General features: G+C 38.4%; 1 protein-coding gene across 1 annotated transcript in view; it reads left to right on the top strand.

The window, feature by feature from the left end:
- The window catches only part of LOC124741120 (mucin-2-like), a 261,502-nt gene that overhangs the window by 148,527 nt on the left and 91,542 nt on the right, over positions 1 to 21,433 (top strand). The window contains exons 16-18 of the mRNA XM_047248654.1: positions 267 to 416; positions 7,837 to 7,986; positions 15,389 to 15,538. Coding sequence (XP_047104610.1) covers positions 267 to 416; positions 7,837 to 7,986; positions 15,389 to 15,538 — 450 coding nt within the window. The remainder of the gene's footprint in view (positions 1 to 266; positions 417 to 7,836; positions 7,987 to 15,388; positions 15,539 to 21,433) is intronic.

Genomic DNA, 21,433 nt, shown 5'->3' with positions numbered 1-21,433 from the left:
TTCTGGCTGCACTTTGTTTTGAACTACATGTTGTATCGTGTTCGGCGACTGCCGTGGGAAGCACGGGTGGTGCAGCTGATAGTTACTAGCTTACTGGTCATTCATTTGTATTGACGGGAGCCCTGTCCCCATATGTGGCACATGTCGTCCATATAGTTGCCAGTGTGTGGATGGTCCCTCAGCAGTGCTGGCCATAGGGAGGCACCCCCACATCCCCACGAGGAAACACCAGCCAGCTCACACCCTGCCTCTCTCTGTATGTGCAGCGCACCAGTCGTTACGGAGCTGAGTACCACAACCAGAACCACCACCACCTCCGCCGCTGCCGCCACCTCTGCCAGCGCACTTCGCCAGACACCTGCTGCTGCGCAGCCCACGACTACTCAACCTGATAAGGCCACTGTCTCTCAAATGCGGTGAGTTCCCTCAACACACACACACACACACACACACACACACACACACACACACACACACACACAACATTGTAAGGTAGATCAGAAATAAATACTCAAAAGCATCAGAACATACATTCATGGGTGGTATCCTCAGGAATAGATCATAGTATCATGGGAGAGAGGTTAATTAAGAATAGGTTGGTAGAGAAAATAGCTATTGTCAACAGTTCAGTGACTTATTCTCATCAAGATCAGCAAACCAATGCCAGCAATAATTCATGCAATGTCATCCACAGAAAATTTAGTGGCAGGTAGAGTATGAGTGCACTGAATGTGTAACACAATGTCAAATGAGATAATTGTATGTTACTCTAGATGTATTGGAATGATCTAGCAGAGGTCACACATACACACATTTATGAGACCATTTTTGGTTCTCGTCAGGAATGAGGCAGGAAAAACAACCCAATAATTTGCTATAAAGTTTCTGTTAGTAACAAAAATTACACTCTGCAAGCACCAGCCAGAAGCAAACGTCAGCAGAGCCTTAGCTTGTCAGGGAGTGGTCCACCTTGGTTGCCTCACTGCTGTAACAGCCAGTCCCTGTAACCACAGACATGCGAAACAGAAACTCTGCCTCCTGTTGACAATGTGTCTATCTGTGTGAGCAACAGATTTACAGTGCCATGAGCACCCAGAATCCACTGTCATTTGTGGTATGCATTCCTCTGTCTTTCCCTTCAGTTTTTAACCTCAACAACTACCTCTAGTGCCACGGCAGTTATTCCCTGATGCCTTCAAATATAACTTACTATGCTGACCCTCGTACTTGTCACAGTTTTCCACATATCACAATATCCTCACCTGTTCTGCAGAGACGTTCCACAGTTCTGTTATGAGTTCACCTAGTTTAAACATCCTTGTATAGCACCAAATTTGGAATGCTTAGATTCCCCTCTTGTTTTTTTCCATAATCCACGATTAATTTTTATGCAGTACTGTGCTCCAAACATACATTAAGGGACATCCAATACAAATTAAGGCCTATCCTTGGTATTAGTAACTTTGTTTTACAAGGAATCTCCTGCTTTCCCATGCAACATTACTCCTTGTGACAACCACGCTCTGTCCCTCAGTGTAAATTAGCTTCATGTGTAATAGTCACTACAAGCAGTCTACTGCGTGGTCCTTAATTCCGATGTAAACATTGCCACCAATGTTATTTCTGCTACTCAGCAATACTTTCCTCTTTCTTCCATTCATTAATCCTGATTTAGTGTTCATTCAACTATTTCTTACATTCATCAACTCTGGTGATTCATTCAGACTTTCAGTGAACACAGAAATATCACCAGTGAATTTTATTAAACAAAATCGTTTTCACCTTCAGTTTTAATTAAATTCCTGGAAGTTTCTTCAATTCCACCAATGATTCTTCTGTGTTCATCTGAACATTTGTGGAGACTACCTGCATCTTTATCTTTAATCATCTTTGATTCAGAGTACCAATTCTTGTTGATTATTGCTCATATTCTATGTTATCTGCTGTACCATATACGTACCTTTTAGAGAAAAAAAAATTCACTGTTTCATGCTGTCAAATGTCAGGTAAAAATCTACAAATCCAATAAATATCTCTTGATTTTTCTCACACATTCCTGCCACTATAAGGTTGAAGGTCAAGTTGTCGTCCCTGGATCCATTACTCCAAATTTAGCATCCTCAAACAGATCATAAGCTTTGTCTTCCATTCTTCTGGATATTGTTATTTTTGTCAGTAAGTTGGATTCATGAGCTGTTTGGCTCATTGTGCGTAAGCTATCACACTTACCAGCGCTTGGTCACTTCTGTAGTGTTTGGATGTCTTTTTCTGGCTGTCTGTTGTTATGAATTGTCTCTCATCGATTATATAGACGAACTTGAAAATTCGTTTGATCGCCATTCAATATCAGATTATCTAGAGCCTCATAGAAGTTAAAATTCACATTCCATTCCTGTGTACTTCAGTATCCTATTTATTTACACACTGAATTCACGTAACAACTCTCTTAAAATTTACTTCACTCATTGTCATAACTAAATTGTGATCTGACTGTACATCTGGTCCTGGGTACACCTTAAAATCCAATATCTGATTCTATAATGTGTGTCTGGTTGTGATGTACTCCAGCTGGAAATGTCTTTACCAACTAAAGCTCTGCCTCCCTCCTTAAGAGCTGAAAATGCCAAGATACCGAAGCAGCCATACAAATGTACTAGCAGCAAGTCAGCCATCATGTGGTGGAATGGTGCAGGAGGGCTCCTCCAAAGGGAGTGCTTGTAATGGTAACACCGACCACCATAAATGGCAGTCAGTGATTACATTAAACCTCTATGAGGAATTTTTGAGAAAGTTGTGACCGTGAGATAACCTAATGGGAACAGAACAAACAATCTGTTTGACTGGGATTCACTTCCAAAACACTCCAGCAGAGTATAACTAACACTAAACAGGTGGGTGAGGAACAGATTTTCCCCAGCACAAAAACAAGTTTAATATTACGTATTAATATGTCGCCAGCCTAATTAGGAATTTTTGTCAAACAATGTAATAAAGCTCAAGGCAGTGCTAGGGCTAACCTAACTTTGCTTAACATCTACTAAACTCTTACTTGACATCTGTTCGCACTAGAACACAGTAACCTAACCTTGCAGATAAATGTAGTACTAACTTGGAAGTGAAGACGATGTACCTTGAATGAACTAGATGCAGCAGTTAATACAACTGGTCACCAACACACATGATACTAATAGCATTACTGAACAGCGCAGAGCATGAAATGATTCTGATTTAAATCGGGGTTTATTATGATCATACTCTATAACATCATTGCTTAGTAGAGTTTCTCTATGCCATTACATGAACCAGCTTGCATTAAAATAGCAAACACAGTAAATATTTCTTTCTTGAGCTCAGTTTGAAGCAATTAAACAGAAAGCAAATCTAACTACAGTGGCTCTGGAGGGACCTTTGCTTTGCTTCATTAACCAACTGGCCTAGCACATGAGGGCTATTAAACTTTAATGGTTTGATGAACCATGCTCATTAACAAAACTACTCAAGTGTGTATGGGAAATTGTGAGTATTGTCATGAATAATTATTCATTAAGTGAAGCACAACAAACTATAACTCTTCAAATAACAAGTGTGCTTTGAAAAGCAGTCTTTTAACCTTCTCAAAATATGGTTGACTGTGCAAATGCCAAAAAAAATTTATATTCAAGTTCAAACACCTACTCATAAAATGAACAGTGATAGAGCTTTGTAATTCTGATCAAAGTGCATAATTAATAATCTTTTTTACTTCTATTCAATATTATTATTCTTTTAACTAACAACTTTACTATTTACTGGTACTTTTTTAAGTAAGGCAAATTATTTAAGAAAATGATTGCAGATAGATTGAAAACCACACTGGCAGTGTAGTATTTCTCAAACTATAAAACTGAACTTTAAACACAACTCCACACATCAGAAAGTAATCACAACTATTTCTGAATAGTCTTTTCATGATAAATTAGCACACTCGGAATTAAATTCACTAGGATAGGATTCCTGGTGAGGTTTGTGATTTGGGATAATCACAGGTGCAAGACAGAGCTTTTAGCAATACCACGATTATTATGAAAATCAACCAAATTTCGCAAATACCTGGTCCATTTACAGAGTGCCAAATATAAACATTTTGGTGGAAGGCTGGTGGCACTGGTGGCGTGATTTGCAGTGGCTGTTAACATGGCGGCGATGTAGTCATGGCAGTACTGTTGGCCTCGCCCTGTTATAGGTCTTCTGAATTATATTTTTGCAGGGCCGAAAACCGTGCCATTATACATGGTATCACCAAATGCAGAATCAAAGGTGCATAAGTAACACTCTTAGCTTCTCTGCCTCAAAACTGCAAGAATGAGCCACAATGTTCCGCTACTGCTAGCGAGATATTAACCACAGCACTGCTCAAGCCAGACTCCTTAGCCGTCGCAAGGGACAAGTTGCCGCTTGCGTGAACGACACCTTTTCCATTCTGCCAGGCTACTTCTGTAGCTGCAGGGATTCCCCACATTTTTTACATTCAACCCTGCATTCCCTAACTATGGACCAAGTCATTTACAGTGCATTACATAATAATCATTCCAGTAGTTATTTACATTAACAAGCTTAATTTAAACTTTGTTCCAAAAGTTCACATAACTGAAATATGTATACGTTACCAAAGAATTTCCATTACAGATAAAAGACTCTACATACGACAGATACAGCACTCTACATAATCGACATGATCATTGGTTCAGTAATGAAATAAAATTTCTGGTATAGGAAAGGTTGATGGTGAGCTTCTAATTGTCGGACTATGTTGTTTAACTGAACTCAGCAGAAGCTAAGAGGGTCTTTTCATAGTTGTTTAGTGTTCGGCTGATCAGTGACTCGAACACAGAGCTTAATCATATGAAGCTAGAGCCATTTTAACAGACCATCAAACTTTTAGTCCAGTGCCATTGTTTTGTTGATAGCGGAGGATGCTCCTCACTGGAAGAGCGTTTCCTTTTCCTGGAGGTTAATTACAGCCTTTACAAAACATTCTTTTCCTTGTTTACCAATAATCAACTTTCACTAGTGGCCTTACCTACCTAATGTGTACTTTCGACTTGATTTTGTAATCGATGAAATAAAATCACATAATTGTCAGCTGCCTTACTGGAATTATTGTAGCCTATGGAAATTTTTGCAGGAAATGTTTCTCCCACCTGAGCAGCTGTCATCTTCTAAGAGTTTAGGTTGCACCAACACTAGATCATAGAACAAAACTCGGTGACAAGTATCAATCAAACTTCCAGAACGTTCTCCTGGTACCTTTGTTGTATTAATAGCTGCAGTAGTGTGGTATTGTGTCAAGGAAAGTTAATTATTTTCTATTTCTTTATTTTTGTGCTAAGGCATATAATTTTACTGAGAGAAGAGATGCATTTGATTTATAAGTAAGTCAATCATACGCAGTTGCTGTTCTGAGAATGGGTCCATTGTTATTCTCGAAGTGGATTCCTTTTGTTATAATTTCTGAAGAAATTTATTTTTTACTTTGAGGTGGTACTAAGCAGCTTTGTTTATCCAATATAATGTTTTTTTGAAGAGGTCATTCATTATTGTAGTTTCTTCTGTTACTATTAACACAACCGGTCATTGCAAAGACGAGACTTGTCTTCAGTAAACGTAGCTTACGTAGCACAGATAATCCCTCCAGATAAATTCCAGGTGGTAAAAGGAGGCCTAAAAAAGTATCGTGCAATTGCGTGAGAAAGTCCATAATTTTTTCTATGTGGCGTACTACATTGATGCATATTGCCTAAAAGGGCCACCCATAATTTTACTGAAACAAGTAGATTCATGCATAAGATCATAGAGATTTTGTTTTACATGTTCTCATACAGGTTGCAATAAGTTTAGTTATCAGCCATAATTTTTTATTGGAAGTTATAAATTATTCTTGGAGTGACTTACTGAATGTTGTACTCTTGATGGTCATGAAGATTGTTGTTTAAGCCTTTGAAAATGGTGCACAAAGTATTTTGTGCGTGTATGTGGTAAGTGCGCTGAACAAATCAAATCGGAAAATAATTTTCTAATTTTGAGTTGGTTTGTCTTGATGTGGTGGTTTACCAGTATGGCCCAATTGATTACTGGCAAACGTCATGAAATGTGACCAGTTAACCATCATGCAACACTTTAATTCAATAGCAAATATTGCGGAAGAAAGAAAGAAGTAATTTAGTGTTAAACGTCCTATCGACTGCAAGACCATAAGAGACGAAGCAGAATCTACAGCACTCAAATGTGGGAAAGGAAATAGATAGTGGCATTTCAAGGGAAAGGCCACAGCATTTGCATTGATCAGTTTAAAAAAAAAAAGGAAAATGTAAACCAGGATGGTTGGGTGGACATTTGAGCCATCGGGCCTTAACTTGATAAAATGAAAATGTTTGGTCCTTAGAAAAAAATGTACAATCAGAGGCTAATGGGTCCTCAGAATGTAACAATATGCATCTGGTGTGACAAAGGTCTTTTGTGCTAAGAAATTGTTCCCAGGGATATGTCCATAGTAGTTAGCATCCGTTGTATTTGTGGTTGTCTGCAAATAATTTCATTGTGTCATTTGAAATAGTAATATGTGCTCATCAAACCAAAGGAGAAAAGTAATTTTTATTTTTATCGCCTCTACGTGTCTTTTCAACAATGATGGGTGGTGTTGATTTCAACTGTCACACAAAACTTTTCGGGCCATCATTTCAAGTTAAGACATGTCACTCGTAGCAACTGGCAAAAAGGAATTCGATAATAAACATTTTCTTGTGTGCAGTCAACAACGATGATGCATGCAGGCAGATTTCCACTCCACACAGAAGTTTCCATTAAGTTATTTCCGTTTCAGACATATGCAAATCTCGCTACAGCTAGTCTAAGCAGATGTTTAATGTGTATTTGTGGTTAGAAAACAATGATAGGTGCTGGATTCAAATCCCAGTGAAGGTACAAAATACTTTCTCAACATTTCAGATTCGCATCTAGCTATATTTGGATATGTAATGTATTATTGCCCTTAGTTAACAATCCTATTACTTGCTGGGTTTGAATCATCTAACACAAAACTTTATGCTATGTCATTTCAACATTTGCACACACATGCTTACATGTGGCCAAAATGATATTTAAGATCTTTCATACTTACTTAAGAGACAATAGTTGCTTAATTGTAATACAAATGTCTTAGTCATGTAATTTAAAGTTGAAACTTAAGTTTCTGGAATGTCATTTATTGCAATAAACTTGAGTTTACAATTGTTGTAGACTGTCACCTGATTATACCAGGTTTCGTGATATTTACATTATCGTGACATTAGTCTGATTGTGGACTCAGTATTACAGATGAATTTCTTCAAGTAGTGTCTCGTAGTAACCATTTTGTAGAGTGAAATGCCCGTACTGAAAAGAGATCGGAGGGACTGTAAGACTGTAACATTATGTGGGTGCATACAACTTAGGTGGAGTGGAATTCAGGCCGTTGGTATAGATTTGATGGTGATAATACCTGAGCTGACCTCTCCAGTAATTCTGTAATTGAGTTTTTGCAAATGTATGTACCTTCTGGCTGCACTTTGTTTTGAACTACATGTTGTATCGTGTTCGGCGACTGCCGTGGGAAGCTCGGGTGGTGCAGCTGATAGTTACTAGCTTACTGGTCATTCATTTGTATTGACGGGAGCCCTGTCCCCATATGTGGCACATGTCGTCCATATAGTTGCCAGTGTGTGGATGGTCCCTCAGCAGTGCTGGCCATAGGGAGGCACCCCCACATCCCCACGAGGAAACGCCAGCCAGCTCACACCCTGCCTCTCTCTGTATGTGCAGCGCACCAGTCGTTACGGAGCTGAGTACCACAACCAGAACCACCACCACCTCCGCCGCTGCCGCCACCTCTGCCAGCGCACTTCGCCAGACACCTGCTGCTGCGCAGCCCACGACTACTCAACCTGATAAGGCCACTGTCTCTCAAATGCGGTGAGTTCCCTCAACACACACACACACACACACACACACACACACAACATTGTAAGGTAGATCAGAAATAAATACTCAAAAGCATCAGAACATACATTCATGGGTGGTATCCTCAGGAATAGATCATAGTATCATGGGAGAGAGGTTAATTAAGAATAGGTTGGTAGAGAAAATAGCTATTGTCAACAGTTCAGTGACTTATTCTCATCAAGATCAGCAAACCAATGCCAGCAATAATTCATGCAATGTCATCCACAGAAAATTTAGTGGCAGGTAGAGTATGAGTGCACTGAATGTGTAACACAATGTCAAATGAGATAATTGTATGTTACTCTAGATGTATTGGAATGATCTAGCAGAGGTCACACATACACACATTTATGAGACCATTTTTGGTTCTCGTCAGGAATGAGGCAGGAAAAACAACCCAATAATTTGCTATAAAGTTTCTGTTAGTAACAAAAATTACACTCTGCAAGCACCAGCCAGAAGCAAACGTCAGCAGAGCCTTAGCTTGTCAGGGAGTGGTCCACCTTGGTTGCCCCACTGCTGTAACAGCCAGTCCCTGTAACCACAGACATGCGAAACAGAAACTCTGCCTCCTGTTGACAATGTGTCTATCTGTGTGAGCAACAGATTTACAGTGCCATGAGCACCCAGAATCCACTGTCATTTGTGGTATGCATTCCTCTGTCTTTCCCTTCAGTTTTTAACCTCAACAACTACCTCTAGTGCCACGGCAGTTATTCCCTGATGCCTTCAAATATAACTTACTATGCTGACCCTCGTACTTGTCACAGTTTTCCACATATCACAATATCCTCACCTGTTCTGCAGAGACGTTCCACAGTTCTGTTATGAGTTCACCTAGTTTAAACATCCTTGTATAGCACCAAATTTGGAATGCTTAGATTCCCCTCTTGTTTTTTTCCATAATCCACGATTAATTTTTATGCAGTACTGTGCTCCAAACATACATTAAGGGACATCCAATACAAATTAAGGCCTATCCTTGGTATTAGTAACTTTGTTTTACAAGGAATCTCCTGCTTTCCCATGCAACATTACTCCTTGTGACAACCACGCTCTGTCCCTCAGTGTAAATTAGCTTCATGTGTAATAGTCACTACAAGCAGTCTACTGCGTGGTCCTTAATTCCGATGTAAACATTGCCACCAATGTTATTTCTGCTACTCAGCAATACTTTCCTCTTTCTTCCATTCATTAATCCTGATTTAGTGTTCATTCAACTATTTCTTACATTCATCAAGTCTGGTGATTCATTCAGACTTTCAGTGAACACAGAAATATCACCAGTGAATTTTATTAAACAAAATCGTTTTCACCTTCAGTTTTAATTAAATTCCTGGAAGTTTCTTCAATTCCACCAATGATTCTTCAGTGTTCATCTGAACATTTGTGGAGACTACCTGCATCTTTATCTTTAATCATCTTTGATTCAGAGTACCAATTCTTGTTGATTATTGCTCATATTCTATGTTATCTGCTGTACCATATACGTACCTTTTAGAGAAAAAAAAATTCACTGTTTCATGCTGTCAAATGTCAGGTAAAGATCTACAAATCCAATAAATATCTCTTGATTTTTCTCACACATTCCTGCCACTATAAGGTTGAAGGTCAAGTTGTCCTCCCTGGATCCATTACTCCAAATTTAGCATCCTCAAACAGATCATAAGCTTTGTCTTCCATTCTTCTGGATATTGTTATTTTTGTCAGTAAGTTGGATTCATGAGCTGTTTGGCTCATTGTGCGTAAGCTATCACACTTACCAGCGCTTGATCACTTCTGTAGTGTTTGGATGTCTTTTTCTGGCTGTCTGTTGTTATGAATTGTCTCTCATCGATTATATAGACGAACTTGAAAATTCGTTTGATCGCCATTCAATATCAGATTATCTAGAGCCTCATAGAAGTTAAAATTCACATTCCATTCCTGTGTACTTCAGTATCCTATTTATTTACACACTGAATTCACGTAACAACTCTCTTAAAATTTACTTCACTCATTGTCATAACTAAATTGTGATCTGACTGTACATCTGGTCCTGGGTACACCTTAAAATCCAATATCTGATTCTATAATGTGTGTCTGGTTGTGATGTACTCCAGCTGGAAATGTCTTTACCAACTAAAGCTCTGCCTCCCTCCTTAAGAGCTGAAAATGCCAAGATACCGAAGCAGCCATACAAATGTACTAGCAGCAAGTCGGCCATCATGTGGTGGAATGGTGCAGGAGGGCTCCTCCAAAGGGAGTGCTTGTAATGGTAACACCGACCACCATAAATGGCAGTCAGTGATTACATTAAACCTCTATGAGGAATTTTTGAGAAAGTTGTGACCGTGAGATAACCTAATGGGAACAGAACAAACAATCTGTTTGACTGGGATTCACTTCCAAAACACTCCAGCAGAGTATAACTAACACTAAACAGGTGGGTGAGGAACAGATTTTCCCCAGCACAAAAACAAGTTTAATATTACGTATTAATATGTCGCCAGCCTAATTAGGAATTTTTGTCAAACAATGTAATAAAGCTCAAGGCAGTGCTAGGGCTAACCTAACTTTGCTTAACATCTACTAAACTCTTACTTGACATCTGTTCGCACTAGAACACAGTAACCTAACCTTGCAGATAAATGTAGTACTAACTTGGAAGTGAAGACGATGTACCTTGAATGAACTAGATGCAGCAGTTAATACAACTGGTCACCAACACACATGATACTAATAGCATTACTGAACAGCGCAGAGCATGAAATGATTCTGATTTAAATCGGGGTTTATTATGATCATACTCTATAACATCATTGCTTAGTAGAGTTTCTCTATGCCATTACATGAACCAGCTTGCATTAAAATAGCAAACACAGTAAATATTTCTTTCTTGAGCTCAGTTTGAAGCAATTAAACAGAAAGCAAATCTAACTACAGTGGCTCTGGAGGGACCTTTGCTTTGCTTCATTAACCAACTGGCCTAGCACATGAGGGCTATTAAACTTTAATGGTTTGATGAACCATGCTCATTAACAAAACTACTCAAGTGTGTATGGGAAATTGTGAGTATTGTCATGAATAATTATTCATTAAGTGAAGCACAACAAACTATAACTCTTCAAATAACAAGTGTGCTTTGAAAAGCAGTCTTTTAACCTTCTCAAAATATGGTTGACTGTGCAAATGCCAAAAAAAATTTATATTCAAGTTCAAACACCTACTCATAAAATGAACAGTGATAGAGCTTTGTAATTCTGATCAAAGTGCATAATTAATAATCTTTTTTACTTCTATTCAATATTATTATTCTTTTAACTAACAACTTTACTATTTACTGGTACTTTTTTAAGTAAGGCAAATTATTTAAGAAAATGGTTGCAGATAGATTGAAAACCACACTGGCAGTGTAGTATTTCTCAAACTATAAAACTGAACTTTAAACACAACTCCACACATCAGAAAGTAATCACAACTATTTCTGAATAGTCTTTTCATGATAAATTAGCACACTCGGAATTAAATTCACTAGGATAGGATTCCTGGTGAGGTTTGTGATTTGGGATAATCACAGGTGCAAGACAGAGCTTTTAGCAATACCACGATTATTATGAAAATCAACCAAATTTCGCAAATACCTGGTCCATTTACAGAGTGCCAAATATAAACATTTTGGTGGAAGGCTGGTGGCACTGGTGGCGTGATTTGCAGTGGCTGTTAACATGGCGGCGATGTAGTCATGGCAGTACTGTTGGCCTCGCCCTGTTATAGGTCTTCTGAATTATATTTTTGCAGGGCCGAAAACCGTGCCATTATACATGGTATCACCAAATGCAGAATCAAAGGTGCATAAGTAACACTCTTAGCTCCTCTGCCTCAAAACTGCAAGAATGAGCCACAATGTTCCGCTACTGCTAGCGAGATATTAACCACAGCACTGCTCAAGCCAGACTCCTTAGCCGTCGCAAGGGACAAGTTGCCGCTTGCGTGAACGACACCTTTTCCATTCTGCCAGGCTACTTCTGTAGCTGCAGGGATTCCCCACATTTTTTACATTCAACCCTGCATTCCCTAACTATGGACCAAGTCATTTACAGTGCATTACATAATAATCATTCCAGTAGTTATTTACATTAACAAGCTTAATTTAAACTTTGTTCCAAAAGTTCACATAACTGAAATATGTATACGTTACCAAAGAATTTCCATTACAGATAAAAGACTCTACATACGACAGATACAGCACTCTACATAATCGACATGATCATTGGTTCAGTAATGAAATAAAATTTCTGGTATAGGAAAGGTTGATGGTGAGCTTCTAATTGTCGGACTATGTTGTTTAACTGAACTCAGCAGAAGCTAAGAGGGTCTTTTCATAGTTGTTTAGTGTTCGGCTGATCAGTGACTCGAACACAGAGCTTAATCATATGAAGCTAGAGCCATTTTAACAGACCATCAAACTTTTAGTCCAGTGCCATTGTTTTGTTGATAGCGGAGGATGCTCCTCACTGGATGAGCGTTTCCTTTTCCTGGAGGTTAATTACAGCCTTTACAAAACATTCTTTTCCTTGTTTACCAATAATCAACTTTCACTAGTGGCCTTACCTACCTAATGTGTACTTTCGACTTGATTTTGTAATCGATGAAATAAAATCACATAATTGTCAGCTGCCTTACTGGAATTATTGTAGCCTATGGAAATTTTTGCAGGAAATGTTTCTCCCACCTGAGCAGCTGTCATCTTCTAAGAGTTTAGGTTGCACCAACACTAGATCATAGAACAAAACTCGGTGACAAGTATCAATCAAACTTCCAGAACGTTCTCCTGGTACCTTTGTTGTATTAATAGCTGCAGTAGTGTGGTATTGTGTCAAGGAAAGTTAATTATTTTCTATTTCTTTATTTTTATGCTAAGGCATATAATTTTACTGAGAGAAGAGATGCATTTGATTTATAAGTAAGTCAATCATACGCAGTTGCTGTTCTGAGAATGGGTCCATTGTTATTCTCGAAGTGGATTCCTTTTGTTATAATTTCTGAAGAAATTTATTTTTTACTTTGAGGTGGTACTAAGCAGCTTTGTTTATCCAATATAATGTTTTTTTGAAGAGGTCATTCATTATTGTAGTTTCTTCTGTTACTATTAACACAACCGGTCATTGCAAAGACGAGACTTGTCTTCAGTAAACGTAGCTTACGTAGCACAGATAATCCCTCCAGATAAATTCCAGGTGGTAAAAGGAGGCCTAAAAAAAGTATCGTGCAATTGCGTGAGAAAGTCCATAATTTTTTCTATGTGGCGTACTACATTGATGCATATTGCCTAAAAGGGCCACCCATAATTTTACTGAAACAAGTAGATTCATGCATAAGATCATAGAGATTTTGTTTTACATGTTCTCATACAGGTTGCAATAAGTTTAGTTATCAGCCATAATTTTTTATTGGAAGTTATAAATTATTCTTGGAGTGACTTACTGAATGTTGTACTCTTGATGGTCATGAAGATTGTTGTTTAAGCCTTTGAAAATGGTGCACAAAGTATTTTGTGCGTGTATGTGGTAAGTGCGCTGAACAAATCAAATCGGAAAATAATTTTCTAATTTTGAGTTGGTTTGTCTTGATGTGGTGGTTTACCAGTATGGCCCAATTGATTACTGGCAAACGTCATGAAATGTGACCAGTTAACCATCATGCAACACTTTAATTCAATAGCAAATATTGCGGAAGAAAGAAAGAAGTAATTTAGTGTTAAACGTCCTATCGACTGCAAGACCATAAGAGACGAAGCAGAATCTACAGCACTCAAATGTGGGAAAGGAAATAGATAGTGGCATTTCAAGGGAAAGGCCACAGCATTTGCATTGATCAGTTTAAAAAAAAGAAAGGAAAATGTAAACCAGGATGGTTGGATGGACATTTGAGCCATTGGGCCTTAACTTGATAAAATGAAAATGTTTGGTCCTTAGAAAAAAATGTACAATCAGAGGCTAATGAGTCCTCAGAATGTAACAATATGCATCTGGTGTGACAAAGGTCTTTTGTGCTAAGAAATTGTTCCCAGGGATATGTCCATAGTAGTTAGCATCCGTTGTATTTGTGGTTGTCTGCAAATAATTTCATTGTGTCATTTGAAATAGTAATATGTGCTCATCAAACCAAAGGAGAAAAGTAATTTTTATTTTTATCGCCTCTACGTGTCTTTTCAACAATGATGGGTGGTGTTGATTTCAACTGTCAAACAAAACTTTTCGGGCCATCATTTCAAGTTAAGACATGTCACTCGTAGCAACTGGCAAAAAGGAATTCGATAATAAACATTTTCTTGTGTGCAGTCAACAACGATGATGCATGCAGGCAGATTTCCACTCCACACAGAAGTTTCCATTAAGTTATTTCCGTTTCAGACATATGCAAATCGCGCTACAGCTAGTCTAAGCTGATGTTTAATGTGTATTTGTGGTTAGAAAACAATGATAGGTGCTGGATTCAAATCCCAGTGAAGGTACAAAATACTTTCTCAACATTTCAGATTCGCATCTAGCTATATTTGGATATGTAATGTATTATTGCCCTTAGTTAACAATCCTATTACTTGCTGGGTTTGAATCATCTAACACAAAACTTTATGCTATGTCATTTCAACATTTGCACACACATGCTTACATGTGGCCAAAATGATATTTAAGATCTTTCATACTTACTTAAGAGACAATAGTTGCTTAATTGTAATACAAATGTCTTAGTCATGTAATTTAAAGTTGAAACTTAAGTTTCTGGAATGTCATTTATTGCAATAAACTTGAGTTTACAAGTGTTGTAGACTGTCACCTGATTATACCAGGTTTCGTGATATTTACATTATCGTGACATTAGTCTGATTGTGGACTCAGTATTACAGATGAATTTCTTCAAGTAGTGTCTCGTAGTAACCATTTTGTAGAGTGAAATGCCCGTACTGAAAAGAGATCGGAGGGACTGTAAGACTGTAACATTATGTGGGTGCATACAACTTAGGTGGAGTGGAATTCAGGCCGTTGGTATAGATTTGATGGTGATAATACCTGAGCTGACCTCTCCAGTAATTCTGTAATTGAGTTTTTGCAAATGTATGTACCTTCTGGCTGCACTTTGTTTTGAACTACATGTTGTATCGTGTTCGGCGACTGCCGTGGGAAGCACGGGTGGTGCAGCTGATAGTTACTAGCTTACTGGTCATTCATTTGTATTGACGGGAGCCCTGTCCCCATATGTGGCACATGTCGTCCATATAGTTGCCAGTGTGTGGATGGTCCCTCAGCAGTGCTGGCCATAGGGAGGCACCCCCACATCCCCACGAGGAAACACCAGCCAGCTCACACCCTGCCTCTCTCTGTATGTGCAGCGCACCAGTCGTTACGGAGCTGAGTACCACAACCAGAACCACCACCACCTCCGCCGCTGCCGCCACCTCTGCCAGCGCACTTCGCCAGACACCTGCTGCTGCGCAGCCCACGACTACTCAACCTGATAAGGCCACTGTCTCTCAAATGCGGTGAGTTCCCTCAACACACACACACACACACACACACACACACACAACATTGTAAGGTAGATCAGAAATAAATACTCAAAAGCATCAGAACATACATTCATGGGTGGTATCCTCAGGAATAGATCATAGTATCATGGGAGAGAGGTTAATTAAGAATAGGTTGGTAGAGAAAATAGCTATTGTCAACAGTTCAGTGACTTATTCTCATCAAGATCAGCAAACCAATGCCAGCAATAATTCATGCAATGTCATCCACAGAAAATTTAGTGGCAGGTAGAGTATGAGTGCACTGAATGTGTAACACAATGTCAAATGAGATAATTGTATGTTACTCTAGATGTATTGGAATGATCTAGCAGAGGTCACACATACACACATTTATGAGACCATTTTTGGTTCTCGTCAGGAATGAGGCAGGAAAAACAACCCAATAATTTGCTATAAAGTTTCTGTTAGTAACAAAAATTACACTCTGCAAGCACCAGCCAGAAGCAAACGTCAGCAGAGCCTTAGCTTGTCAGGGAGTGGTCCACCTTGGTTGCCTCACTGCTGTAACAGCCAGTCCCTGTAACCACAGACATGCGAAACAGAAACTCTGCCTCCTGTTGACAATGTGTCTATCTGTGTGAGCAACAGATTTACAGTGCCATGAGCACCCAGAATCCACTGTCATTTGTGGTATGCATTCCTCTGTCTTTCCCTTCAGTTTTTAACCTCAACAACTACCTCTAGTGCCACGGCAGTTATTCCCTGATGCCTTCAAATATAACTTACTATGCTGACCCTCGTACTTGTCACAGTTTTCCACATATCACAATATCCTCACCTGTTCTGCAGAGACGTTCCACAGTTCTGTTATGAGTTCACCTAGTTTAAACATCCTTGTATAGCACCAAATTTGGAATGCTTAGATTCCCCTCTTGTTTTTTTCCATAATCCACGATTAATTTTTATGCAGTACTGTGCTCCAAACATACATTAAGGGACATCCAATACAAATTAAGGCCTATCCTTGGTATTAGTAACTTTGTTTTACAAGGAATCTCCTGCTTTCCCATGCAACATTACTCCTTGTGACAACCACGCTCTGTCCCTCAGTGTAAATTAGCTTCATGTGTAATAGTCACTACAAGCAGTCTACTGCGTGGTCCTTAATTCCGATGTAAACATTGCCACCAATGTTATTTCTGCTACTCAGCAATACTTTCCTCTTTCTTCCATTCATTAATCCTGATTTAGTGTTCATTCAACTATTTCTTACATTCATCAACTCTGGTGATTCATTCAGACTTTCAGTGAACACAGAAATATCACCAGTGAATTTTATTAAACAAAATCGTTTTCACCTTCAGTTTTAATTAAATTCCTGGAAGTTTCTTCAATTCCACCAATGATTCTTCTGTGTTCATCTGAACATTTGTGGAGACTACCTGCATCTTTATCTTTAATCATCTTTGATTCAGAGTACCAATTCTTGTTGATTATTGCTCATATTCTATGTTATCTGCTGTACCATATACGTACCTTTTAGAGAAAAAAAAATTCACTGTTTCATGCTGTCAAATGTCAGGTAAAAATCTACAAATCCAATAAATATCTCTTGATTTTTCTCACACATTCCTGCCACTATAAGGTTGAAGGTCAAGTTGTCGTCCCTGGATCCATTACTCCAAATTTAGCATCCTCAAACAGATCATAAGCTTTGTCTTCCATTCTTCTGGATATTGTTATTTTTGTCAGTAAGTTGGATTCATGAGCTGTTTGGCTCATTGTGCGTAAGCTATCACACTTACCAGCGCTTGGTCACTTCTGTAGTGTTTGGATGTCTTTTTCTGGCTGTCTGTTGTTATGAATTGTCTCTCATCGATTATATAGACGAACTTGAAAATTCGTTTGATCGCCATTCAATATCAGATTATCTAGAGCCTCATAGAAGTTAAAATTCACATTCCATTCCTGTGTACTTCAGTATCCTATTTATTTACACACTGAATTCACGTAACAACTCTCTTAAAATTTACTTCACTCATTGTCATAACTAAATTGTGATCTGACTGTACATCTGGTCCTGGGTACACCTTAAAATCCAATATCTGATTCTATAATGTGTGTCTGGTTGTGATGTACTCCAGCTGGAAATGTCTTTACCAACTAAAGCTCTGCCTCCCTCCTTAAGAGCTGAAAATGCCAAGATACCGAAGCAGCCATACAAATGTACTAGCAGCAAGTCAGCCATCATGTGGTGGAATGGTGCAGGAGGGCTCCTCCAAAGGGAGTGCTTGTAATGGTAACACCGACCACCATAAATGGCAGTCAGTGATTACATTAAACCTCTATGAGGAATTTTTGAGAAAGTTGTGACCGTGAGATAACCTAATGGGAACAGAACAAACAATCTGTTTGACTGGGATTCACTTCCAAAACACTCCAGCAGAGTATAACTAACACTAAACAGGTGGGTGAGGAACAGATTTTCCCCAGCACAAAAACAAGTTTAATATTACGTATTAATATGTCGCCAGCCTAATTAGGAATTTTTGTCAAACAATGTAATAAAGCTCAAGGCAGTGCTAGGGCTAACCTAACTTTGCTTAACATCTACTAAACTCTTACTTGACATCTGTTCGCACTAGAACACAGTAACCTAACGTTGCAGATAAATGTAGTACTAACTTGGAAGTGAAGACGATGTACCTTGAATGAACTAGATGCAGCAGTTAATACAACTGGTCACCAACACACATGATACTAATAGCATTACTGAACAGCGCAGAGCATGAAATGATTCTGATTTAAATCGGGGTTTATTATGATCATACTCTATAACATCATTGCTTAGTAGAGTTTCTCTATGCCATTACATGAACCAGCTTGCATTAAAATAGCAAACACAGTAAATATTTCTTTCTTGAGCTCAGTTTGAAGCAATTAAACAGAAAGCAAATCTAACTACAGTGGCTCTGGAGGGACCTTTGCTTTGCTTCATTAACCAACTGGCCTAGCACATGAGGGCTATTAAACTTTAATGGTTTGATGAACCATGCTCATTAACAAAACTACTCAAGTGTGTATGGGAAATTGTGAGTATTGTCATGAATAATTATTCATTAAGTGAAGCACAACAAACTATAACTCTTCAAATAACAAGTGTGCTTTGAAAAGCAGTCTTTTAACCTTCTCAAAATATGGTTGACTGTGCAAATGCCAAAAAAAATTTATATTCAAGTTCAAACACCTACTCATAAAATGAACAGTGATAGAGCTTTGTAATTCTGATCAAAGTGCATAATTAATAATCTTTTTTACTTCTATTCAATATTATTATTCTTTTAACTAACAACTTTACTATTTACTGGTACTTTTTTAAGTAAGGCAAATTATTTAAGAAAATGATTGCAGATAGATTGAAAACCACACTGGCAGTGTAGTATTTCTCAAACTATAAAACTGAACTTTAAACACAACTCCACACATCAGAAAGTAATCACAACTATTTCTGAATAGTCTTTTCATGATAAATTAGCACACTCGGAATTAAATTCACTAGGATAGGATTCCTGGTGAGGTTTGTGATTTGGGATAATCACAGGTGCAAGACAGAGCTTTTAGCAATACCACGATTATTATGAAAATCAACCAAATTTCGCAAATACCTGGTCCATTTACAGAGTGCCAAATATAAACATTTTGGTGGAAGGCTGGTGGCACTGGTGGCGTGATTTGCAGTGGCTGTTAACATGGCGGCGATGTAGTCATGGCAGTACTGTTGGCCTCGCCCTGTTATAGGTCTTCTGAATTATATTTTTGCAGGGCCGAAAACCGTGCCATTATACATGGTATCACCAAATGCAGAATCAAAGGTGCATAAGTAACACTCTTAGCTCCTCTGCCTCAAAACTGCAAGAATGAGCCACAATGTTCCGCTACTGCTAGCGAGATATTAACCACAGCACTGCTCAAGCCAGACTCCTTAGCCGTCGCAAGGGACAAGTTGCCGCTTGCGTGAACGACACCTTTTCCATTCTGCCAGGCTACTTCTGTAGCTGCAGGGATTCCCCACATTTTTTACATTCAACCCTGCATTCCCTAACTATGGACCAAGTCATTTACAGTGCATTACATAATAATCATTCCAGTAGTTATTTACATTAACAAGCTTAATTTAAACTTTGTTCCAAAAGTTCACATAACTGAAATATGTATACGTTACCAAAGAATTTCCATTACAGATAAAAGACTCTACATACGACAGATACAGCACTCTACATAATCGACATGATCATTGGTTCAGTAATGAAATAAAATTTCTGGTATAGGAAAGGTTGATGGTGAGCTTCTAATTGTCGGACTATGTTGTTTAACTGAACTCAGCAGAAGCTAAGAGGGTCTTTTCATAGTTGTTTAGTGTTCGGCTGATCAGTGACTCGAACACAGAGCTTAATCATATGAAGCCAGAGCCTATTTTAACAGACCATCAAACTTTTAGTCCAGTGCCATTGTTTTGTTGATAGCGGAGGATTGCTCCTCACTGGATGAGCGTTTCCTTTTCCTGGAGGTTAATTACAGCCTTTACAAAACATTCTTTTCCTTGTTTACCAATAATCAACTTTCACTAGTGGCCTTACCTACCTAATGTGTACTTTCGACTTGATTTTGTAATCGATGAAATAAAATCACATAATTGTCAGCTGCCTTACTGGAATTATTGTAGCCTATGGAAATTTTTGCAGGAAATGTTTCTCCCACCTGAGCAGCTGTCATCTTCTAAGAGTTTAGGTTGCACCAACACTAGATCATAGAACAAAACTCGGTGACAAGTATCAATCAAACTTCCAGAACGTTCTCCTGGTACCTTTGTTGTATTAATAGCTGCAGTAGTGTGGTATTGTGTCAAGGAAAGTTAATTATTTTCTATTTCTTTATTTTTGTGCTAAGGCATATAATTTTACTGAGAGAAGAGATGCATTTGATTTATAAGTAAGTCAATCATACGCAGTTGCTGTTCTGAGAATGGGTCCATTGTTATTCTCGAAGTGGATTCCTTTTGTTATAATTTCTGAAGAAATTTATTTTTTACTTTGAGGTGGTACTAAGCAGCTTTGTTTATCCAATATAATGTTTTTTTGAAGAGGTCATTCATTATTGTAGTTTCTTCTGTTACTATTAACACAACCGGTCATTGCAAAGACGAGACTTGTCTTCAGTAAACGTAGCTTACGTAGCACAGATAATCCCTCCAGATAAATTCCAGGTGGTAAAAGGAGGCCTAAAAAAAGTATCGTGCAATTGCGTGAGAAAGTCCATAATTTTTTCTATGTGGCGTACTACATTGATGCATATTGCCTAAAAGGGCCACCCATAATTTTACTGAAACAAGTAGATTCATGCATAAGATCATAGAGATTTTGTTTTACATGTTCTCATACAGGTTGCAATAAGTTTAGTTATCAGCCATAATTTTTTATTGGAAGTTATAAATTATTCTTGGAGTGACTTACTGAATGTTGTACTCTTGATGGTCATGAAGATTGTTGTTTAAGCCTTTGAAAATGGTGCACAAAGTATTTTGTGCGTGTATGTGGTAAGTGCGCTGAACAAATCAAATCGGAAAATAATTTTCTAATTTTGAGTTGGTTTGTCTTGATGTGGTGGTTTACCAGTATGGCCCAATTGATTACTGGCAAACGTCATGAAATGTGACCAGTTAACCATCATGCAACACTTTAATTCAATAGCAAATATTGCGGAAGAAAGAAAGAAGTAATTTAGTGTTAAACGTCCTATCGACTGCAAGACCATAAGAGACGAAGCAGAATCTACAGCACTCAAATGTGGGAAAGGAAATAGATAGTGGCATTTCAAGGGAAAGGCCACAGCATTTGCATTGATCAGTTT

This window comes from Schistocerca piceifrons, unplaced genomic scaffold, assembly GCF_021461385.2.
Source record: "Schistocerca piceifrons isolate TAMUIC-IGC-003096 unplaced genomic scaffold, iqSchPice1.1 HiC_scaffold_1870, whole genome shotgun sequence".
Classification (NCBI taxonomy): Eukaryota; Metazoa; Arthropoda; class Insecta; order Orthoptera; family Acrididae; genus Schistocerca; species Schistocerca piceifrons.
Note: the sequence above shows the minus strand (reverse complement) of the source record. Positions and strands in the feature narration are given on the sequence as shown.